Here is a 22,856-nt window from a genome sequence, read left to right on the forward strand (position 1 = left end):
CCTCGGGGCCCCGCGCGCGCTGCGTCGGCACGCACAGGCGTCAGCACGCACGCGGGGCGCGGCGCGTCGGGCGGGAAGCACGAAATGGCGGCGGCGGAGCGGAGCCGGAGGTGGGGTCGGGGGAGGGGAACCGGGGCGGGGCGGGGGCGCTCAGGGGACCCCGATGGTATCTGAGGGGGACCCGGAGTCTCGGCCGACCCTGAGCAGGGCTGCCCTGCGGCTGTGGCGTGGGGAGCGCCGGGCCGGGCCTCCAGCTCCCAGCGCTATCTGGGTAGAAGGGCCTCGGCGGCTGGCGTTAGGCCGGGCTGTCCCGTCCCGTCCCGTCCCCGCGGGTCCGTGTCCAGCTCCCTCGGCAGGCGAAGGCCGGCTCTCGTGTTGTCGTTCTGGGCTTTCGGCGCGGTGCTGTGCTGTGGGTCTGAGGGGAGAACTCACCGCCCTGCGACTGCGTGAAGGGGGCTGGGGAGAGGGGGGGTGCGTCTCTTCTGCCAAATACAAGCGGTGGGAGCAGGGAATGGGTAGGAGAGGGCTGGAGCCCCTCTGCTGTGGGGACAGGCTGAGAGAGCTGGGGGGGTTCAGCCTGGAGAAGAGAAGGCACCGGGGAGACCTTCCAGCCCCTTCCAGTCCCTAAAGGGGCTCCAGGAAAGCTGGGGAGGGACTCTGGCTCAGGGAGGGGAGCCACGGGACGAGGGGGAAGGGTTTTACACTGGAAGAGGGGAGATTGGGATGAGATATTGGGAAGAAATCCTTTGCTGTGAGGGGGGTGAGCCCCTGGCCCAGGTTGCCCAGAGACGCTGTGGCTGCCCCATCCCTGGAGGGGTTCAAGGCCAGGTTGGACGGGGCTTGGAGCAATGTGGGCTGGTGGGAGGTGTCCCTGCCCAGGGCAGGGGGTGGCACTGGGTGGCCTTTAAAGGTGCTTTCAACCCAAACCCTTCTGTGATTCTATGATGAGAGGAATCAGCCTCAAGTTGTGCCAGGGGAGGTTTAGGGCGGGTACTGGGAAAAATTTCTTCACTGACAGGGTTGTCAAGCCTTGGAACAGGCTGCCCAGGGAAGGGGTGGAATCTCCATCCCTGGAGGGATTTAAAAGCCAGGCAGACGCGGTGCTGAGGGACGTGGGTTAGTGGTGACTTGGCAATGTCAGGTTAATGGTTGGAGTCAATGATCTTAAAGGTCTTTTCTAACCTAATTTATTCTGTGACTCTTATGTCTACTGAAACTTATATTTCTTAGAATCATGGAGCCACCGAATGGTTTGGGTTGAAGGGACCTTTAAAAGCTGTGGGCAGGGACATCTTCAACTAGACTAGATTACTCAGAGCCCGTTCCAGTCTGACCAAAACCTGACCTTTTTCTGTTGAAATCCAGTTGACTTCAGGTTTCTACATATCACAAGATGTCAGCTGCACCCAGCTCTAGGTGACCTGCGACCCTCAGGTGTCACCTGTGTCACCATCTGTTGAGAAAGGGGTGGTTTAACGGGCGGGTGGTGAGGTCCTCTGCCGGGAGCTGCCACCATGGAGGAGGTGGAGTCGCGCTTCCTGCACCTCCTGCAGCCCATCCGCGACCTCACCAAGAACTGGGAGGTGGACGTGGCCGCCCAGCTCGGGGAGTACCTGGAGGAGGTAAGGGGGGGCCCCTGTGTCCCCTGCGCGAGGCTGGGGGGGACCCTGCCAGTGTGTGGGGGCTTTCTCTCTGTGCCCCCGCTGCGCTGCCTGTTCTCTAGGCTCTTCCCTCTCCCTGTGCTGCCCTCCAATCCCACCTGCACGTCAGCCTTAAATTTCCCTCCTTTTGTGTGTTTTGCAGCTGGATCAAATCTGCATTTCCTTCGATAATGGCAAAACCACCATGAACTTCATAGAGGCGGCCCTGGTGATCCAGGGCTCCGCCTGCGTCTACAGCAGGAAGGTGAGAGGTGGCCCCGGTCCTGTCGCCCTGCCCGTTCGGCCATCCCTCAGCCGGGCCCTGAGTCCGAGCTTCACGGGGGCTGCTCTGGTATTCTCAAAGGCTTGAATGTAATAACGACTAGTGGAAATGGAAGGATATAAACTTATAATTCCTAAATTCAACCTTTTTATGCCCATTGGGGTTGGCAGCCTGGGAAAGAGGAAGAGTTTTGTTGTTCAGCACTTTTCCATTTCTCCCTCTGGAGAAGAAAACTCTACTTTCCCAAATCTGGCCCCAGAATGGCTCAAACGGTGAAAAGCACGAGATTGTCAAGGAATTGAAGTCCAGCTGCCTGGGGATAAGAGCAGGGTGGTGGTTTCTCCTGGCATCAGCCCGAGTAGCTTTTCTGGGGGCTGCTTTCTCCTTCTCTAAGAGTCTGGTCACTGTTTTGCAGGTGGAATATCTCTACTCGCTGGTCTACCAGACGCTCGACTTCATCTCCAACAAAAAGTAAGTAGAGCCTCAGCCTTGGGGAGGGAGCTTTGCCAGGGCTCAGGGCTGCCACCTTCCAGCGTGCCTTCACTGCCTCAGCAGAAAATGCTGCCGCGTGCTCCTGCCTCGCTGCTCTCGCCCTCTGCACTGCGGTGGGGCCAGAACCCTTCCCCTCTCTCTTTCCTGCCAAGGTTTGGATGAGGTTTAGTTTGGTTTCCTGCCGTGAGGGCATACGAGCTGTGCATCCTCTTTTGGGGATGAAGCTGTGCCCCCACCTGCAGAGAGGGCCTGCGTGAAGGTCCGTGGCCCCTCTCCCACCCTGAGTCCTGCTTCTGCTGACTGCTCTGCGCCTTTAAAAAACCCAAACAAACCAATTGCAGCATCGGTCTCCGGCCCCGTAAAAAGTTCTTTGAAGCAGGAGGATTTTTGTGGCCACAGGAGAGGCCCCCAGTGGGACTTATATCAGCCCAGAGGGCCTGCGGCGATGCTTGTTTCCATGTGTCTTCCAGTGGCATCGTCCTGCGGTTTTCTTGCAGCAGCATTTGCTGTTGTGCAAGGAGAGGGCAGCACCCAGCATCCCGCAGGGTAAATCTTAGCCGGCAAGAAACTGTCCTGTGTAGGAAAGCAGCTCGTGATTTATCTTTCCCCTTCTTGCTCGGAGCGGGGCTCTGCCACTCTCGAGCTGCGTGGTGTAACTTCCCCGGTGAGGAGAGCTTGGCTAACGGCTCCCGTCTGCGCTCACACTGGGGATCTGGGGAAAGAAGAGCTTTTTGTGCTGCACCTCACTTCAAAGGACCGCTTGGCTCCAACCATGCGAACAAATTTCTTGAGGGCGCTGTCCTGCCTCTGCTTTGCCCCGCTGTGAGCCCCGCTTGTAGGAAATCTTGCCAGTTGTTTGGGGAGGTTGAGCGGAGGGCCTGAGAGATCCTCTGCTTGGGCTGGAGCAATGTGAACCTGCTGCGGAGGTTTCCAAAAGTCTCCAAAACTTAATCCTGTGCTGTGGGACTGAAGTGAAGCATTCCCTCTTGTAACAGACCTTCCAAGCTGGAATTGGAGGACGTTTTTGTCCCAGATGGGGTTTGTCAGGCAGGCTGGATCCCCTCTTCCCACCAGCCCCAGTCCCTTTGCAGCCCCCCATCACCTTCCTGGGCAGGCCCAGAGGAGCACCAGGAGCGCATTCGCTCACTCTCCTCAGGGGAGTGACGGTCACCTCTCCGTGCTCTCCATGGCACCGTGGGATGCTCCAGCTTAGAGGGGCCGCAGTGGGGTTGGAGGGAACCTGCCGCTGCTTTGCTGCTGCCCCCGGGCAGATCCTGATGCCATGTTTTGCTCCCTGACTCAGGCGGGAAAAGCTGCCCAGCTCCTTGGGGCAGGATGACAGAGATGCTGACGCGACCTTTGGGGCAGAGGAGAAGGAGGAGGTGAGAGGGGTGTCTGTGTCCCGGTGGGGTGTGGGGAGGGAGCACTCAGTGGCTTGTGGGCACGGGCAGGGCTGGTTTGGGCTGTGAGTGGGCTGCAGGCGCGGGGGGTGCCCCCAGCACTCCCTCCTTTCTGACTGGCACCGTGGCAGCCATCTCTCCCGTGCTCTGCCCTAGCAGGGGGCATTTAACCCCACACCCCCCTTCAGCCCCCTGGGCAGGAGCGCTCTGGGAGGACTGTTTTGTCACCACGCTGCTGTCCTGCCTCCAAGGGACATGACATACCACCTCACAGCCCTCCTGGAGAAGAGCCAGCCCCTGTGCAGGACCTCCCTCCATCCTGAAGGCTTAGCCTGCTTTCTCGTGATCCTTATCTCGGGCTGTCCCTCAGGATTGTCCCCAGGGGGTGCAGCAGCTGCCTGGGCTGGACCTTTCCCATGGGAGTGGGCACCTTCTTTCCTTCTTCACTGCCCTCGCAGCCCGAGCCCCGCTCCTGTCCCAATACAGTGGCTCAAAAGCTGCAGCTCCGCTGTCTCTGCCACTGTGACTGTCCCACTGGCGTGGTGCAGTCGTGGGAGCGCCCTGTCTCCGTCCCCCTGCCCCAGTTAGTGTCCCTCGGTGGCGGCGTGGCCTGGCAGGCCGAGCTGGGTGACCACTGGTGGGGCTCTCTCGGCAGTTCCTCTCCCTGGACGACATCAGGGACAGCAGCCAGGCGAACGTGGACATGAGGAAGGATCATCAGCCCAACGTAAGAGAAGCCTTTCTCCTTTTCTGTTCCTCTCCATGTTGGTGTTCCCCTGGGTGAATCCCACAGGCGCCTGGGGCCAGCCACCGTCCTGGCTGGGCTCTGTGGGGATGGTGGCACCCGGGCAGCGCTGTGCTGTGCCGTGCCTTCCCTGGGTTCCGTCCTGCCCAGCTGCCCTCCCACCGCCTTCCCTTTGCAGCCCACGGACATCGTTCCCTTGACTCCCATGTCTTTGGTCCTCCCGGAAGAGGCTGAGAAGAGGGACAACCCTCTGTTCAGGTGAAAGCCCCCTTGCTGTGCCCCTCAGCCACCCCCGTGGGTTTAGCTGGCCTACCCCTGTTGCTGTAGTAGGATTGGGCTCTCTGAGGAAGTAGCGCTTTCCCAGTTAAAACTGGATGGCAGGCAGGATAATCCCATGGGGCCTGGAGAGCTGGGAGATGGGGAGTCCTGTGGTGACAGCGGGGCAGGAGGGTCCCTGGGGAAGTTCGAACCGGGTCTACGCTGGGAAATCCAGGCAGGATTTAACTGAGAATGGCTGGGGAGAGGTCTGGGGCTGACCCCCCCGCCCATCCTGGAGCAGGGGAATTTTGGGGATACCCCAGTGGGGCTCCCCCACGGCCAGTGTCCCCTCCCCGGGCTCCCAGCGGGACAGGACAGAGCCTGCTCTCGGGTTTCCCCTGATGGGTTTTTCTGCCTCAGCCGGAAAGGGGAGGTCCTGGCCAGCCGGAGGGATTTCCGCATGAACACCTGCACCCCTCACGCCACCGGAGCCTTCCTGCTGGAGCTGGCGGGATTCTCCCCCACCAGCCTGCAGGAGCGGCAGTGCGTGGGGAGCCCCAGCAGAGCAGCAGGTATGAGGGGCTCGGGGTGCAGCGGCGCTGATGGCCAGGAGGGAGCACTGGGTGGGGGGAGGCACCCCTGGGGCTCTGCTGCTCACCTGGTGAGTGTGGCTTGCCTCTGCTGCCGGCCTCCGGCAATGCCACCCGCCAGAACAGCAGGGCCCCTCTCTGCGGGAGAGCTGGTGGGGGAGGGAAAGGCTGTGGGTGTTGTCTGCTTGGACTTTAGTAAAGCCTTTGGCACTGTTTCCCATGGGATTCTCCTGGAGAAACTGGCTGCTCATGGCTTGGATGGGTGTACTCTTCGCTGGGTGAAAACTTGCTGGAGGGCTGGGCCCAGAGAGTGGTGGTGAATGGAGTCGAATCCAGCTGGCGGCCAGTCACAAGTGGTGGTCCCCAGGACTCGGTATTGGGGCTGGTTCTGTTTCATGTCTTTATCAATGACATGGATGAGGGGATCGAGTGCACCCTCAGTCAGTTTACAGAGGACACCAAGTTGGGCAGGAGTGTTGGTCTGCTGGAGGGTAGGAAGGCTTTGCAGAGGGATCAGGACAGCCTGGATCCATGGGACAAGGCCAATGGTGTGAGGTTCACCAAGGCCAAGTGCCGGGTCCTGCTCTTGGGTCACACCAACCCCATGGAGGCTCCACGCTGGGGCAGAGAGGCTGGAGAGCTGCCCGGCGGAAAAGGACCTGGGGGTGTTGGTTGACAGCGGCTGAATATGAGCCAGCAGTGTGCCCAGGTGGCCAAAGAAGGCCACTGGCATCCTGGCTTATATCAGGGACATCGTGGCCAGCAGGACTGGGGCAGTGACCGTCCCCCTGTACTGGGCACTGGTGAGGCCCCACCTCGAGGGCTGTGTCTGGTTTTGGGCCCCTCACTCCAGGAGGGACATCGAGGGGCTGGAGTGTGTCCAGAGAAGGGCAACGGAGCTGGTGAGGGGTCTGGAGCAGGAGTCTTGTGAGGAGCGGCTGAGGGAGCTGGGGGTGTTCAGCCTGGAGAAGAGGAGGCTGAGGGGAGACCTTCTCGCTCTCTGCAGCTCCCTGAAAGGAGGGGGTAGCCAGGAGGGGTCGGGCTCCTCTCCCAAGGAACAGGCGGTGGGACAAGAGGAAACGGCCTCAAGTTGTGCCAGGGGAGGTTTAGGATGGATATTGGGAAAAATGTCTTCATGGAAAGGGCTGTCAAGCCTTGGACCAGGCTGCCCAGGGCAGTGGTGGAGTCGCCGTCCCTGGAGGGATTTCAGAGCCGGGCAGACGCGGTGCTGAGGGACGTGGGTCAGTGGTGACTTGGCAGTGCTGGGTTAATGGTTGGATTCAATGAGTTTAAAGGTCTTTTCCAACTAAAACAATTCTGTGATCAGGTGCTGGGCAAGGGCAGGGGGCCAACACCAGCACCTGCTCCCTGGCTGGGGGGAGGCTGCCTGTGGCCATTGGCCTCACCAAGGCTGCTCTGGGCAGGGGTGGTGGGAGTCCTGCCAGCTGGGGCAGCTGGTGACCTCTGGCCTCTGTCACCTCGTCAGGAGCACTGTCCGGTGTCCTTGGCAGCAGCGGTGACCCCGTGCAGGTGCTGAGCTTCTCTGAAGACAGAGGTGAGACAGTGTCAGGCTGAGGGGAGATCTGGGGAGACCTTCCAGCCCCTTCCAGTCCCTAAAGGGGCTCCAGGAAAGCTGGGGAGGGACTCTGGCTCAGGGAGGGGAGCCACGGGACGAGGGGGAAGGGTTTTCCACTGGAAGAGGGGAGATTGGGATGAGATATTGGGAAGAAATCCTTTGCTGTGAGGGGGGTGAGCCCCTGGGCCAGGTTGCCCAGAGAAGCTGTGGCTGCCCCATCCCTGGAGGGGTTCAAGGGCAGGTTGGACGGGGCTTGGAGCAACGTGGGCTGGTGGGAGGTGTCCCTGCCCAGGGCAGGGGGTGGCACTGGCTGGCCTTTAAGGTGCGTTCAACCCAAACTGCTCTGCGATTCTTATAAGCCTGGGCTCCCAGAGGCTTTCACGGTGTTTTACACTTCCATTGCCCTGCCAGGTGCTGCAGGACCAGATGATGATGATGTGCCTGGGGCCCCAGGGGATGATGTGGAAATGATTCCGGCTGCTCACGAACACGTCGAGGCACAGAGGGTAGGTGTGGGGGCAGTGCTGCTGCCTCGCTTCTTCCCCGGAGCCCCGCACTTCGCTGCCTGCTGCTGTGGGAAACTCACTGCCCAGTTCTGTGTCTGCCAGAGCGCACCCCGACCGAGGGGCTACGTGTTGCGGGAGCGAGCCCCTGCCGAGGACCCCCCAGCCCACATCAAGGTAGGGGGCCCAGAGCCAGGAGCCTCTTTGAGTCCTCGTGAGACACTGGGAAGCCAAGGGACATCCCTGCCCTCCCTGCCGTGCTCTGTGCTGGGCTGGCGCCGACAGTGGGGTGACCCACTGCTGGCTCCTGTGCGCCCGCCCCAGGGTGCCGCAGGGAGCTTTGCTGGGAGCAGAGTGGACCAGAGCTCTGCCGGCTTCATCTCTGCTCACTCCTCCGGCAGGAGATGCTGGATCCATGGCAAAGCCTTGACCCCTTTGCGGACTCTGAGGACAAACCATTTAAGAAAGGTATTTGAGGTGGAGCCGGGGAGAGGGGCTGCTCCCCGGGTTTTGGTTTGCCCTGGGTGGGCCAGGGCCCGGCTGTGCAGGGGCAGTAAGGCTTGCTTTGACAGCCACTTGTCCTTCAGTGTCCCCAGAGAAGGCTCTGGGGAGACCTTTGAGCCCCTTCCAGTCTCCAAAGGGGCTCCAGGAAAGTTGGGGAGGGGAGCCATGGGACGAGGGGGAAGGGTTTTACACTGCAAGAGGGGAGATTGGGATGAGATATTGGGGGGGTGGGAGGGGTGAGGGCGGTGAGCCCCTGGGCCAGGGTGCCCAGAGAAGCTGTGGCTGCCCCATCCCTGGAGGGGTTCAAGGCCAGGTTGGACGGGGCTTGGAGCAATGTGGGCTGGTGGGAGGTGTCCCTGCCCAGGGCAGGGGGTGGCACTGGGTGGCCTTTAAGGTCCCTTCCCACCCAAACCCTCCTGTGATTTGTGTGTCCCTCCAGGGAGGCCCTTCCTGGTGCCACACGGCCTGGACGACGTGGTTGGGGGCAAGCGGAAGAGGAAGGGATCGAGGAAGATCCAGGACTTCATGAAATGGTTCTCTGCAGCCTGTGAGTATCGTAGCCATGGCCCAAACCCCTGCATCCGGGCAGGCTCCTGGCAGGACCCTTCTCTGCCAGGAAACACCTTCCCCAAATCCCTCGGCCGTGGGTGCTCCAGTCCTTGCCCGCCCCGTTCAGCAGTGGCTCTGGTCCCGTAGCCATCGGTGCCGGTCCCGTAGCTGCCGGTGTCTCTGATCTGGTCTTGGCCTTGCTGGAGCTGCCCAGGCAACTCCATCCTGTTCACATCCCGTGGGATGCAAACCACCTTCCGTGGTGCAGGATCTCCTCACCCGGGCTTGTCCCGTCACCAAAGCTCCGAGGAGAAGGGGGCGAGTTATCTAAGCCAGAGGCAGCCGGCAGAGCTCCACACCCCAGGAGGGCCTTAAACTGGACGCGTTCACGGCAAACACAGTGTCAGTAACAGCAGCCTGAATGTGACGGCGGGTGGGCTGTGCTGCGAGGGGCGGCTGCAGGGAGGAGGAGGGTCCATGCAGGAGTGCCCCCGCTCCCGTGCTGCCACTGTGCCCCTCGCGCCACTGTGCCCCTCGCGCCCACTCCAAAGGGAGCAGGCAGCCTCCGACACCGGGAACTGCAGGAACTGGAGCTGTTGGTGGCTATCCCGGGCACGGCCAGGCCACCTTTGAGGGAAGGAGGTGGCTCTGGAGGTGACAATCAGCTTGTTGCGCGCTGTGATGGTGGCGGAAGGGGTCGGTGGTGCTGTCAGTGGGGGGCTGCCCACTGCTGCCAGCCCTTGCCCACCTGCCCTCCCTGCCAGCGTCCCTGGGAGCGCTCAGGGGTCTGGCACCTTCGTCCCGTCCTAACTTTAATCCTCTCTGGTTCCCCCAGACAACAACGTCGCCGACAGCAGGAAGACCCGGAGGAAAGGGCCAACGTTCGCAGGTGAGCGGGACGGGACAGGCCAGGCCTGTGGCAGAGGCGGCATCTCGCTCCCAGCCTGTGGCTCTGGCTCTCCCCAGCTGGGGCTGAGCACAGGCAAAGGTGCTGCTGTGCCCTGCGCCGTACGGGCCCCCTGGGTGGGTTTTGGGCTGGAATGTGGCAGGACACCTCACTGGGGAGCCAGGATGAGGGCAAATACCCGTGAGGGAGTGGAGCCAGAGCCACCATGGCAGGGCTGTGCTGGGGGGGCTCACGGCAGAGGGCATGGGCGGCACCAGGAGAGCCCGGCTATGCGGGCCAGAGGGGGATACTCCAGTTTAGGAATCGCAATAGATTTCTTCTGGCTATTCCTCTTTCCAAAAGCAGCCCTGAGATCCAGCGGAACTAAACCTCTTCCTGCTGGCTGCAGAGGCCCTCCTGTGCCGGGGGGCTGGGGGGCAAGGGGCTGGCTTGCGCAGCGGTGGTGGGACATGGGGAAGGTCACCCCTGCAGCCCCAAAACTGCGCGAGGGGAGCCTGGGGTGTGCCAGGCAGGGGGGCTTTGCTGTGAGGTGGGGCCTGGTGGGGCTGAGCCCCCCGCCGAGGGGAGCAGAGGAGCTCCCCAGGCCTGGCACACCCTCCCTGGGCAGATCTGGAGCTGCTGTACTGGAAGCAGCTGAAGGAGCGGATGGCGGCGCAGAGGAAGCTGCAGAGCCGGGCGGTGAGCTGGGGGGGAGCTGGGACCCCTGCCTGCCCTGCCGGGGGGGCACAGCAGTGCCTCTCATGGGGGGACCAGGGTGGGGGGCTCAGGGCTGTTCTCTGCCAGGGGCTGCCGCCGTGTGAGGAGGAGCCGGATCTGCTGGAGGACGAGCGCGAGGCTGACTGCGACGAAGCAGCAGGTACTTCGGCACCCCAGTTACCCCCTGGCCCCAAGGTGGTGGTGGCCCTTGTCAAGGTGGGGCCAGGCTGAGGGGGCTGGTGGACCCCGGGGGGGGCCACTGAGTGGGTCTTCCCTCCCGGCAGATGACTTTGCAGAGCACGACGACATGCAGTCCGAGGCCCCTGAGGAGCTGGGGGAAGGAGACCTGGGTAAGTGCTGGCAGGGGGGGCCGGCAAGTGCGAACCCCTCAGCACAAGCCTCATGGTCTCGGTGCGGTGAGCTGGGAGGGGACGCTGCCATACCCCATCCCAAATGCCCCTGCTCTGTCCCCTGTCCCTGCTTGGTGGGAGGGGGATGGCTGTGCGGTGTCACTTCTGGTGACGCTCTGCCCTCCCGCAGGCCTCCCCGACCCGGGCTCGCTGGGCTACGAGGAGCTGGTCCGCAGGAACGTGGTAGGTGCCAGTGGCAAGGGGATGATGTGGGGACAGAGCTGAGGCGTGCTGGCGGTGGCAGGAGGTCTGGAGAAGAGAAGGCTGCGGGGAGACCTTCCAGTCCCTTCCAGTCCCTAAAGGGGCTCCAGGAAAGCTGGGGAGGGACTCTGGCTCAGGGAGGGGAGCCACGGGACGAGGGGGAAGGGTTTTCCACTGGAAGAGGGGAGATTGGGATGAGATCTTGGGAAGAAATCCTTTGCTGTGAGGGGGGTGAGCCCCTGGGCCAGGGTGCCCAGAGAAGCTGTGGCTGCCCCATCCCTGGAGGGGTTCAAGGCCAGGCTGGACGGGGCTTGGAGCAACCTGGGCTGGTGGGAGGTGTGTGACTAGATGCCCTTTAAACCCACGTGATTTGGCGATTCCCCTCTTCCCCCAGGAGCTGTTCATGGCCAACTCCCAGAAGTACGCACAGGAGACGGAGCTCTCCCAACACATCCGTCGTTGGGAAGAGAGGATGGGGCCGCTGCTGCAGGAACAGGCAAGGACCCTGCGCGGGCAGGGGGGCCGGGGCAGGTAGGGACCCGCGTGGGCAGGTTCCCTGCCCACGCGGGTCCCTACCTGCCCCGGCCCCCCTGCCCATGCAGGTAGAGGTCCGTCACCCCCCCTGCCATGCCCTGAAGCCCCTGCCTCATTCTGCAGGAGGATCGAGCCACCTTCGACATTCACGGCTACGGGGATGCACTGGCCGATCGCTGCGGGGACCTGGGGCAATGGCAGACCTTCGCCAGCCTGGTGGCGGGGCAGCCCCCCTTCGAGGTGTGCCGCTACATGCTGGCCTCCCTCCAGCTGGTAAGAGACGCTGGGGGGGACGGACGGACACCTGGGCTTTGCTGGGATGCCCCCACCAGCCCACCCACTCCCTTCCTTTTGTCCCCCCTCCCAGGCCAACGACTACGTGGTGGAGCTGGCGCAGGAGCCGGGGCTGGAGCAGGCGCTGGACACCATGCGGCTGCGGCTCCTCACCCACCGCCGGCCCCACGAACGCTTTCACACCTTCCAGCCCCCCTCCGCCTGCCCCTGAACCGGCCCCCCCTGGCGTACACACCCCCCCCATGGCAATAAACCCCCTCTTTGGTAAAGGCTCTACTGTCCTGGGGAGGGAAAAGCCCTGTCCCTTGTGGCTGGCACCCTCACTCCTCGCGGGGACGGTCCTGTATCCACCTACCCCGGGCCCTCTTCCTTGTGGGGACAGTCTTGAGGGGCGGTGGGGGTCCTTCCACCGGCCCACCCTGGGCCCCCTCCCCCTCGGCCCATGCTGTGGGGTGATGGGGGTCCCCCTGCTCACCCACCCACCCAGGGCTTCCCCTCCTCATGGGGACAATCTTGGGTCCCTCCCCCTGCCTACCTGGGGACTCCCTCTCTATGGGACAGTCCTGGGGACAGTGGGACAGTGCTGGGGGGTGGCAGGGGTCCATCTACCCACCTATCTGGGGCCTTCCTCCTTATGGGGAGAGCCTTGGGGGGCAGCAGAGGGTGATGGGGGTCCTCCCACCTGCTCAGCCAGGGCCCTATTCCTATGGGACAGTCCTGGGGGGCAGTGGGACAGTGCTGGGGGGTGGCAGGGGGTGGTGGCGGTCCCTCTGCCCACCTACCCAGGCTCTCCTTCCTTCCTTGAGGGCATGGTGCTGGAGGCTGCCAAGATCCCTCCACCCGCCTACCTGCAGCTCCCCCTCCTTATGGGATAGTCCTGGGGGGCCGCAGGGGGGTGGCAGGGGTCCGTCTACCAGCCTAGCTGGGGCTTCCCTGCCCCTGGGATGGTGCTGGGGGGCCGCAGCGGGTGCTGGGGGGTGGCAGGGCCCCCTCTGCTCACCTGCCCAGGGCCCTTCCCCGCTGTGGAACAGTCCTGGGAGGGCAGCGGGGGTCTCTCGACTTGCCTGCCCAGGGCCTCCCTCCCTGCAGGACAGTCCTGGGGGGCTGTGGTGGGGGTCCCCCTGCCTGCCTACCCTGGCCGCCCGTCCCCCTGGGACAGTGCTGGGGGGTGGCAGGGGGCTGGCAAGGGTCCCTCCGCCTGCCTACCTGGGAACCCCCTCCCTGCAGGACAGTGCTGGGGTGCCATGAGGGGGTGGGGGGTGTCACTGCCTACCTACCCCTGGCCCCCCACCATGGGACAGCCCTGGGGGTGCTGCAGGGGCTCCCTCCCCCACCTGCAGCCTCCCTCCCCCTGGGACGGTGCTGTGGGGCCACAGGGGGTGCTCGGGGTCCCTCCCCCAACTTCTTCCAGCCCTCCCTGCCATGGGACAGCCCTGGGGGGTGCTGGTGTGGGGGTCTCTCCCCCTGCCTACCTCCCTCCCCCAGGGATGCTGCTGGGGGGCTGTGGGGGTCCCTCCACCTGCCTACCTGCAGCCTCCCTCCCTCCATCCCTAGGGGTTGGTCATGGGGGTCCGCAAGGGGTGGTGGGGGTCCCTCCCTCTGGGATGGTGCTGGGGGGCTGCAAGGGGGTGGGGAGGGTCCCTCTGCCCACCTCCCCGCCACGGGCCAGCCCTGGGGGGTGGCAGAGGTCCCTCCTCCGGCGCACAGGAGGCATTTTCGGGGTGTGGTTGCCTTTATTTCCTTTGTTTGTCGTCGTCGGGCAGGGGCTCGTAGGTGTCCATGTGGCGGCGCACGCTGCGGGCGATGTCCTGGGCGCTCTTGCTGCGGCCGTAGCAGTCAAGGAAGAGCCCGTCGGGGCCCAGCAGGTAGATGAGGATGGTGTGGTCCACGATGTAGTCCCCGTCCTCATCCCGCGGCCCCGCGCTGGCGTAGACGCGGTAGGCGCTGCCGGCCGCCCGCACCTCCTCGGGGGTGCCCGTCAGCCCCAGCAGCCGCGGATGGAAGTCACGCAGGTAGCGCCCCATGGCCGCCGCATCATCCCGCTCAGGGTCCACGGTGATGAAGAGGGGCTGGAGGGGAGGAAGGCCGGGCTCCCGCTCCAGCAGCTCCACGGCGTGGCTCAGCTTGCCCAGCTCCTCGGGGCAGACGTCGGGGCAGTGGGTGAAGCCGAAGTAGAGCAGCACCCACTGCCCGCGGAAGTCGGCTTTGCACCGTGGCCGCCCCTCCTGGTCCCGCAGCTGGAAGTCGCCCTGGCCCAGGGCCAGCGCCCGCAGCTCCGCCCGCCGCCGCGCCTGCCGCTGCCGTCCCTTCTCCGCCCGCAGCCACAGCCACAGCCCCCCCGCCGCCCCCGCCACCAGCGCCGCCACCCCCAGGCGCTGCCACAGTGGCAGCCCCTGACCCGGACGGCCCCCGCCATGCAGCCTCTGCCGCGGGGGCATGTGGGGAGGAAGGCTGTGGGGCAGGGGGAGCGGCTGGCCATGGGTCATGCCGTGGGGCAGGCGATGGGTCAGGCTGTGGGTCAGGCGGCGGGGCTGGCTGTGGGTCATGCCCTGGGGCAGGCAGAGGGGCTGGCCATGGGTCATGCTGTGGGGCAAGTAATGGGTCAGGCTGTGGGGCAAGCGATGGGTCGCGCTGTGGGTCACTCCATGGGTCAGTCTGTGGGTCGCTGCATGGGTCAGGCGGTTGGTCATGCCATGGGGCAGGGCGTGGGTCAGGCTGTGGGTCACTCCATAGGTTGCTCCGTGGGTCAGTCCGTGGGTCAGGCAGCGGGCGGGGAACATGGTGGGGCTGGGGGGAGGGACAGGATGGGGGATGGGCTCCCCTGCGGCCTGACCCCTGCCCTTTGACCCCGGCTTTGCCCCACCGTGTGCCCCTTGGCCCCGCCCCTGCCCTGCTGCTCCTTGACCCCTCAGCCGGCCCCACCCTCCCGCCCTCTGGCCCCGGCCCTGCCCCCCCCAGTGCCCTTTGACCCCCCCACAGGCCTCCTGCTGCCCTTTGACTCCCCGCCCTGCTCCCCTTGACCCCTCGCCCCTTCCGCTGCCCTCTGACCCCCAGCCCCGCCCCCCGGTGTCCTTTGACACACACACCCCCCCCGCAGACCCCCCTCCCCTCAGCCCGTCCGTTCCGCCCCCTGCCCCCCCCCGCTGACCTTCGCCCTCTGACCCCAAGCCCCGTCCTGCCCGCACCGCCCGCTGCCGCCGCGCCGCCACGGCCGGCCGGAACCGGAAGGGGCGGGGCGGAAGGGGAGGGACAGACGCACGCGCCGGCCTCCGCCCCTTTCGCAACGGGACTTCCGGTTCCGGTCGGTCGTGGCGGCGCGGCGGCGTCTCCGCGCAAGCGCGGCCCGACCCGGACCCGACCCCGGCCCTGACCTTGACCCGCGGTGACCCGTTCCGGGCGGCTCAGGGGGGGCTCCCGGTGGCGGCGGGGGGCAGGATGGCCTGGGCCAGGCGCGGGGGGGCGGGGGGCGGCGGCGCGGGGCCCAGGCGCAGCGCGGCCTGCAGGGCCCGCCGCCCCTCCGCGCCCAGCGCGCCCTCGTGGTGCAGCCGCAGCCAGGGCTGGCCTGGGGGGGCGGGGGGCGAGCATGGACCACACCGGCCCCCCCCGTTCCTCCCCAGCACCCCCTGTGGGCCCCCCGGTCCCCCTCAGCCCCTACTGTTACTCCCCAGCTTCCTTCCGGCCTCCCCCCCTTATCCCTCCAAGGCCCCCCATTACCCCCGAGCCCTCCCCGGCCCACCACAGCCCCCCCAGCCTCCCACCCCCCCGTTATCCTGAGCCTCCCACAGAGCCCCCCACATAACCCCCCCGAGCCCTCCCAGCACTCCTTGGCCCACTCTCGGCTCCCCCCTACCCCCCCTCTGCCCCCCACCGAGTCCCACCCCAGCCTCTCCCATTACCCCCTGGCACCCCCCAGCCTCCCCGCGGGCCCCCCATTATCCCCCCACTACCTCCCAGTCCCTCTCACCTCCTGCTCCCCCTATTACCCTCCAGCCCCCCGAATGCCACCCAGCCCTCCTTGACCACCCCCCCAGCCCCGCTCACCCTCCTTGTTACCCCCTGGTCCCCTCCTGAGCCCCTGCAGTCCCCATTGGTCCCTCCGCTCCCCCTGTTATCCCCTAGGTCCCCCCAGGCTCCCCCCCGGCCCCCCCGTTACCTTCCTGCAGGTGCTCCCCGGTGCCCACCAGCAGCTCGGCGCCCACCTGCGGGTTCAGGGGGTCCCCGGCCCGTGCCCGACCGGCCCCCAGCTCGTGCAGGACACGGGCCAGCGGCAGCGCCTCCACGGCCTGCACCCAGCCTGGGCGTGGGAGTGGGGGATGTGGGGCCGTGGGTCAGGGGAATAGGGACCCAGAGGGGTGCAGGGTCTAGGATGTGTGGGGAGCCGCAGATATGGGGCAGGGGATCCAGGCAGGGGGCTGGGGGGGCAGGGTGTGTGGGGGAGTGTGGGGGTGTTGGGGGGCCCCAGACATGGGGGGGATGTGGGGCGGGGGTGCAGGCAGGGACCTGGGGTGGGGGGAATGGGGGCCCAGGGACCCAGAGGGGTGGGGGGTCTGGGGCATGTGGGTTTTGGGGGGCCCCAGACATAGGGGATGTGGGGTGGAAGCCCAGGCAGGGAGTTTGGGGCAGGGCGTGGGGTGTGGGGGGCATGGGGAGCCCAAAGAACAGGGGGAATGTGGGGCGGGGGGCACAGGGGGATAAATGAGGGGAGCCCTGCACACCCTGGAGGGTGATGGGGTTGGGGGGGGGGCAGGAGGGAGGGCAGCCCTGGGGAAGAGGTGGGGGGGCCCTCGGCCTGCTGGGGGGGGTGAGGGCAGAGTGTGGGGCTGGGGAGGGTGGGGCTGTCCCCCCCATTCTCCCACTCCCTTGTTCCCTGCCAGGGTCCCCCCTCGTCTCCCGTTGTCCCCCCTCTCCCCGCTCACCTTCCCCGGGCGCGGGCAGCTCCTCGCAGACCTGGGCCTGCCCCAGGACCTGGCGGCGCTGGGGGGGGGGTCCCAGTGCAGAGGCGATGGGCGGTGGCGGGGGGCACTCCCTGCGCCCCCAGCATGGCCTCAAAGGCGCCAAGGGCCGAGCCGTCGTCCAGCGCCACCCCCAGCCGCGCGCGGCCCTGCTCTGCGTCCCCCGCCAGCCCGCACTGCCACAGCAGCAGCCCCCCTGTGGGACACGGGCTGGCACCCGGCACTGGCACGCCCCGACCCCCCACTGACATCCCCTCCGACCCCCCCCCACTGACCCTCACGGGGCACCCTGGGCGGGGGGCTGGGGGTGCTCGGGGTTGGGGGGGGGGCACGAAGAGGCAGGGGACATGGGTTGGGGTGTGCAGGGGGATGGGGGGATGAGGGCAGGGAGGTGGGTCAGGGGGACAGGGACAGGGACACGGGACAGGACCCCGGGGTGTGCGGGTTGGGGACAGGGACAGACCTGGAGGGCACAGCGGGGTGCAGAGCTGGGGGGACACAGGGACGGTCCCCAGGGCCATGGGGGGGCGGGGGAGCCCAAGGCTGGTGGGGGTGGGACAGGGGTAGGGGACTCGTGTGTGGACCCTGGGCTGTGCCCACCCTGTCCCCATCCCTCTGTCCCCATCTCTCTGTCCCCATCCCCATCCCTGTCCCTCTGTCCCCATCCCTTTGTCCCTGTGCCCGTGTCACCATCCCTGTGTCCCTGTCCCCCCTGTGTCTGTGCCCCCATGCCCGTGTCCCCGTCCCCATCCCTGTGTCCCTGTCCCCCCATGCCTGCATCTCTGTCCCCATCCCTGTGTCCCTGTCCCGCTGTGTCTGTGCCCCCATGCCCATGTCCCTGTCCCCATCCCTGTGTCCCTGTCCCGCTGTGCCCGTGTCCCCATCCCTGTGTCCCCGTGCCGGTTGGCTGACCCAGGGTGGTGACCAGCTCCCGCAGGTCGGGGGGGCCCCCCCCGTCCAGGCATTCCAGGGCCTCCAGCACCTCCAGCGAGTTGCCCACGCAGCGGCCCAGCGGCTCGTCCATGCGGCTCAGCACGGCCGCTGTGCGGATGCCCAGCTGCTCGCCCACCTCCACCTGCGGGCAGGGCTCAGGGCAGTGTAGGCAGTGCAGGCAGCACAGGCAGGGCTCAGCGCAGGCAGGGCTCAGCGCAGGCAGGGCTCAGGGCAGGTAGGGCTCAGTGCAGGCAGTGCAGGCAGGGCTCAGGGCAGGGCAGGGTTCAGTGCAGGCAGGGCTCAGTGCAGGCAGTGCAGGCAGCACAGGCAGGGCTCAGGGCAGGGCTCAGGGCGTGCAGGGCTCAGTGCAGGCAGCGCAGGCAGGGCTCAGGGCAGGGCAGGGTTCAGTGCAGGCAGGGCTCAGTGCAGGCAGTGCAGGCAGCACAGGCAGGGCTCAGGGCAGGGCTCAGGGCGTGCAGGGCTCAGTGCAGGCAGCGCAGGCAGGGTTCAGTGCAGGCAGGGCTCAGGGCAGGGCAGGATTAAGTGCAGGCAGGGCTCAGTGCAGGCAGCACAGGCAGGGCTCAGTGCAGGCAGGGCTCAGGGCAGGGCTCAGGGCAGGCAGGGCTCAGTGCAGGCAGCACAGGCAGGGCTCAGCGCAGGCAGGGCTCAGGGCAGGGCTCAGGGCAGGCAGGGCTCAGTGCAGGCAGCACAGGCAGGGCTCAGTGCAGGCAGGGCTCAGGGCAGGGCAGGATTAAGTGCAGGCAGGGCTCAGTGCAGGCAGCACAGGCAGGGCTCAGGGCAGGCAGGGCTTGGCTTAGGGCAGCGCGGGCAGGGGGTGGCCCCAGCGCCGGCAGTGCCAGGTCGGGGGGATCCCGGGGGTGCTGGGGCTCACCAGGCTGCGTGCCAGCTCCCGCGCGCTCTCCAGCGTGGGGTACAGGGCCGCGCTCCCGAACTTGACGTCCAGCACCAGCGCCGAGAGCTGCTCCGTGGCCTTCTTGCTGAGGATGGAGGCTGGGCGCGGGCGGCCTCGCTGAGTGCTGCCCTCGCCCCCCACCCGCCCCGCTCCCAGCCGGGGTCCCTGTCCCCGTCCCCCCTACCCGTGATGAGGGGCAGGCTGTCGACGGTGGCGGTGACGTCCCGCAGGCTGTACAGCACCCGGTCAGCCGGCGCCAGCTCCTCGCTCTGCCCCACGATGCAGCAGCCCACCCGCTCCAGGATGCTCTGCATCTGCCGGACCAGGCGTGCGCTGTCGCCATCGGCATCCCACGTCCCATTGACATCCCACGTCCCATCGACATCCCATGTCCCATCAGCATCCCGCATCCCATCGGCATCCCGCACCCCATCAACATCCATCCGTATCCCACATCCCGTTGGCATCCTGTGCCTCATTGGCATCCCACTGACATCCCACTGGCACTTCATCGGCATCCCACATCTCATCATCATCGCACAGGTATCACACATCCCCTCAGCATTCCGCGTCCCATCGACATCCTGTGTCTCATTGGCATCCCATCGGCATCCCGCATCCCATTGGCATCCTGTGTCCCATCTGCATCTCACCAGCATCCCATATCCCATCGGCATCCCACGTACCATTGGCATCCCACCTCCCATCAGCATTCAGCATCCCATTGGCTCCCCACATCCCGTCAGCATCCTGCGTCCCATTGGCATCCCATGTCAATTCATTAACAACAAAGGGAGGATTAGGGAAAATCTCCCTCCCTTACGGGATGCAGAGGGAAACACAGTCCCAAAGGCTGAGGAAAAGGCTGAGGTGCTCAACGCCTACTTTGCCTCAGTCTTTAGCAGTGGAACGAGCTGTTCCCTGGGCACCAGCCTCGTGAGCTGGGAGACAGGGAGGGGAAGCTCAACGAGGTCATCGCAATGGAAGAGGAAGTGATCAGTGACCTGCTGCATCGCTTGGGTGCGCACAGGTCTATGGCACCGGATGGGTCACATCCAAGAGTGCTGAAAGAGTCGGCAGCCGTGCTCGCCAAGCCACTTTCCATCATCTACCTGAAGTCATGGCTAACTGGGGAGGTCCCAATGGACTGGAGGGGAGCAAACGTAGCGCCCATCTACAGGAAAGGCAGAAAGGAGGATGCGGGAAACTATAGGCCTGTCAGTGTGACCTCGGCAGCAGGGAAGGTCGTGGAGCAGATCATCTTGAGTGCCATTACAAGGCATACAATGGACAAGCAGGGGATCAGGCCTAGTCAGCATGGGTTTAGGAAAGGCAGGTCCTGCCTGACAAACCTGATCTTCTATGACAAGATGACCTGATTATTGGATGAGGGAAAGGCTGTGGACGTTGTCTACCTAGACTTTTGAAAAGCATTTGACACTGTCCCCCATAGAATTCTCATGGAAAAACTGGTGGCTCATGGCCTGGATGAGCATACGATCTGCTGGATCAAGCACTGGCTGGATGGGTGCTCCCCAAGAGTGGTGGTCAATGGAGTTAAATCCAGCTGGCGGCCGGTCACAAGTGGTGTCCCTCAGGGCTTGGTGTTGGGACCATTTCTGTTTAACATCTTTATTGATGACCTTGATAAGGACATAGAGTGTATCATCAGCAAGTTTGCAGATGACACGAAGCTAAGCGGGAGCGTTGATCTCCATGAGGACAGGGAGGCTCTACAGAGAGACTTGGATAGATTGGACCGATGGGCCAATGCTAACGGTATGAGCTTCAACAAGGCCAAGTGCCAGGTCCTGCACTTGGGCCACAACAACCCCATGCATCGCTCCAGGCTTGGGGCAGTGTGGCTGGAGAGCTGCCTGGCAGAAAAGGACCTGGGGGTTCTAATTGTCAAGCGGCTGAACATGAGCCAGCAGTGTGCCCAGGTGGCCAAGAGGGCCAATGCCATCCTGGCTTGTATTAGAACTAGTGTGACCAGCAGAAGGAGGGAGGTGATTGTCCCCCTGTACTCAGCACTGGGGAGGCCACACCTGGAGTATCGTGTCCAGTTCTGGGCACCTCAAGATGAGAGAGACATCGAGGTGCTGGAGCGAGTGCAGAGGAGGGCAACGAAGCTGGTGAAGGGCCTGGAGAATAAATCTGATGAGGAGCGATTGAAGGAGCTGGGACTGTTTAGTTTGAGGAAGAGGAGGCTGAGGGGAGACCTCATCGCTCTCTACAATGACTTGAAAGACCATTGTAGAGAGGTTGGTGCTGGTCTCTTCTCCCAGGTAATTAGCGATAGAACGAGAGGGAATGGGTTCAAGCTGCAGCAGGGGAGGTTTAGGCTGGACATTAGGAAAAAATTCTTCCCAGAAAGAGTGGTCAGACACTGGAATAGGCTGCCCAGGGAGGTGGTGGAGTCACCATCCCTGGATGTGTTTAGGACTCGTTTAGATGTGGTGTTAAGGGATGTGGTGTAAGGGAGAACTTTGTAGAGTGGAGTTGATGGTTGGACTCGATGATCCCAAGGGTCTTTTCCAACCTAAATGATTCTATGATTCTATGTCCTATCGGCATCCCATCGGCACCCCATGTCCCATCAGCATCCTGCATTCCATCAGCATTCCTCATCCCATTGGCATCACATATGCCATCAGCATCCCACATCCCATCAGCATCCCGCATCCCATTGGTGTCCCATCAGCACGGCCGTCCCATCGACATCCCCCATCCCATCGGAGCCCCCAGTCCCCTCTGCCCAGTGTGCCCGCCGGGTGACGCGGTGGCAGTGTCCCCGTCCCCATCCACATCCCTGTCCCTCACCTCCTCGGGGCTCTGGGTGACGCGGAAGCCGGGGATGGCCTCCAGCTTGTCCAGTGTGCCCCCGGTGTGGCCCAGCCCCCGGCCGCTGATCATGGGCACCTGCGGGCGAGGGGCAGTGGGCGCGGGGGGCTCGGGGGGACATGGAGACCCCCCTCCCGCCCCGGCCCCCCCCTCACCTTGCATCCGCAGGCAGCCAGGGCAGGGGCCAGGGCCAGGCTGACCTTGTCCCCGACGCCACCGGTGGAGTGCTTGTCCACCAGCCGCCCGCGCCAGGCGGGGGGCCAGGCCAGTGCCCGCCCCGAGCCCGCCATGGCCCGCGTCAGCGCCAGCGTCTCCCCCGCGTCCATGCCCCGCAGACGGATGGCCATCAGCATGGCGCCTGGGGGCACAGGGGTGGGTGGGGGGTCCTCGGGGACAGCCCCCCCGTCCCCGTGGCACCCCAGCCCCCAGGTCTGACGTCCCTGTCCCACCCCGGGGATCCCCAGTTGTGTCGCCTGCCCACCGACCCCCTGTCGTGTCCCAGGGCTGTCCCTGCTGTCCCACCCACCTCCCGCACTGGGACCCCCCCACCCGTGGCCGGGGACCCCCACCCTGCTGTGGCCATGTCCCCCCCATGTGTCCCACTGCCCCAGCCTGTTGCTGTGTCCCTGTGCTGTGACCCCTGGCAATGTCCCCCCCCGGGTCTGTCCTGGGCCATACCTCCCCTGTGTCCGCCCACCACGTCCCTATGCCATGGCCCCCAGTGTGCCCCTGGCTGTGTCTCCTGCCACACCCCGCTGCCACGACACCCCCCACACCCCCCCGCTGTCCCCTCTGCGTGTGCCCTGGGGCTCCGCCCCCCTGCCCTGCACCCACCGATCTGGCCCTGCTGCGCGCTGCCGTCCGTCACGCCGCGCACGAAGCTCTGGATCTCCTCCTCCTCCAGCCGCTCGCCCATCCCGCTTCTTCCTGATGAGGGTCGGGAGGGAGGTCTGGGCGGCCATCCCCGATCCCACACAGCTGGCACCCCAATCCCGCAGAGCCGGCACGCCGATCCGGCAGAGCCGACACCCTGATCCCGCAGGGCCGGTGCCCGCTCTTGCCCAGCCTGGCCCCGTGCCCGTGCCAAGGTGTCGTCCCCAGCGCTGGACTCTGTCCCCGGGGCAGCGAGCGTGGGTCGGGCCGGGCAGGGAGAGGCCGGAGGGGCGGGGGTGGCAGGGCTGGGACCCGCCAGGGACAGCCCCGGTGATGCCCCAGGGCTCTGCACGGCCACCCCTGCCTCCGACCCGGCGCGGATCCTGGTGTCCCACCCGCAGCACCCATGGCACACACGGCACCCGTGGCATCCAGGAGCACCCGACGGCAAGAAGGCGGGGGCAGTCATCCCGGAGAGGTCACACGTAAGGTACTGCTTCACAACAAATTCCTGCCGCCCTCCACCCCCGAGAGGCACGCCGGCCCGCGCACAGGCGTTTCTCTCCAACACGCGCAAAAGGAAATAGCGAAAGCAAGGAGTAAAAGCAACATTCCCACATCAAGGAATCCATCCCATCCTCGTCGCCAGTTAAAGATGTTGAGCGTCCGGTCCGACTACGTTGGGTGCGGGAGGGGTTTGTACTGATTCGAGCGTGAGGTTTAAGACAGGAATGAAGTCAGACGCCGCTCGCTGCAGAT

The 22,856-nt window shown here is 65.2% G+C and overlaps 4 protein-coding genes across 4 annotated transcripts in view; 1 reads left to right on the forward strand and 3 right to left on the reverse strand.

Annotated features, from left to right (window-relative positions):
- Positions 1 to 22,856, reverse strand: part of LMF2 (lipase maturation factor 2) — a 106,887-nt gene that overhangs the window by 9,541 nt on the left and 74,490 nt on the right. The window lies entirely within an intron of this gene.
- Positions 58 to 11,833, forward strand: NCAPH2 (non-SMC condensin II complex subunit H2). Its single transcript, XM_054200248.1, has 21 exons — positions 58 to 110; positions 1,366 to 1,622; positions 1,804 to 1,905; positions 2,339 to 2,394; positions 3,719 to 3,797; positions 4,471 to 4,542; positions 4,739 to 4,818; positions 5,239 to 5,390; positions 6,895 to 6,963; positions 7,396 to 7,490; positions 7,593 to 7,664; positions 7,889 to 7,955; positions 8,431 to 8,538; positions 9,376 to 9,429; positions 10,055 to 10,125; positions 10,231 to 10,303; positions 10,428 to 10,493; positions 10,684 to 10,736; positions 11,149 to 11,250; positions 11,412 to 11,561; positions 11,656 to 11,833. The coding sequence occupies exons 2-21, from the start codon at positions 1,515 to 1,517 to the stop codon at positions 11,791 to 11,793; spliced, it is 1,767 nt and encodes a 588-aa protein (XP_054056223.1). The 5' UTR covers positions 58 to 110; positions 1,366 to 1,514; the 3' UTR covers positions 11,794 to 11,833.
- On the reverse strand, positions 13,296 to 14,808 carry LOC128909080 (protein SCO2 homolog, mitochondrial). Its single transcript, XM_054200271.1, has 2 exons — positions 14,768 to 14,808; positions 13,296 to 14,369 (listed from the first exon to the last, which is right to left on the reverse strand). Exon 2 carries the CDS (start codon positions 14,360 to 14,362, stop codon positions 13,316 to 13,318), a length of 1,047 nt encoding a protein of 348 aa, XP_054056246.1. The 5' UTR covers positions 14,363 to 14,369; positions 14,768 to 14,808; the 3' UTR covers positions 13,296 to 13,315.
- Positions 14,900 to 22,279, reverse strand: TYMP (thymidine phosphorylase). The gene is given in 11 exon segments (XM_054200346.1): positions 14,900 to 15,144; positions 15,736 to 15,876; positions 16,499 to 16,565; positions 16,567 to 16,730; positions 17,447 to 17,609; positions 18,360 to 18,478; positions 18,565 to 18,694; positions 21,204 to 21,302; positions 21,380 to 21,582; positions 22,059 to 22,137; positions 22,139 to 22,279. Coding segments are annotated over 11 exon segments (1,374 nt in total). The 5' UTR covers positions 22,187 to 22,279; the 3' UTR covers positions 14,900 to 14,983.

Source organism: Rissa tridactyla, chromosome 1 (assembly GCF_028500815.1).
Source record: "Rissa tridactyla isolate bRisTri1 chromosome 1, bRisTri1.patW.cur.20221130, whole genome shotgun sequence".
Taxonomy (NCBI): domain Eukaryota; kingdom Metazoa; phylum Chordata; class Aves; order Charadriiformes; family Laridae; genus Rissa; species Rissa tridactyla.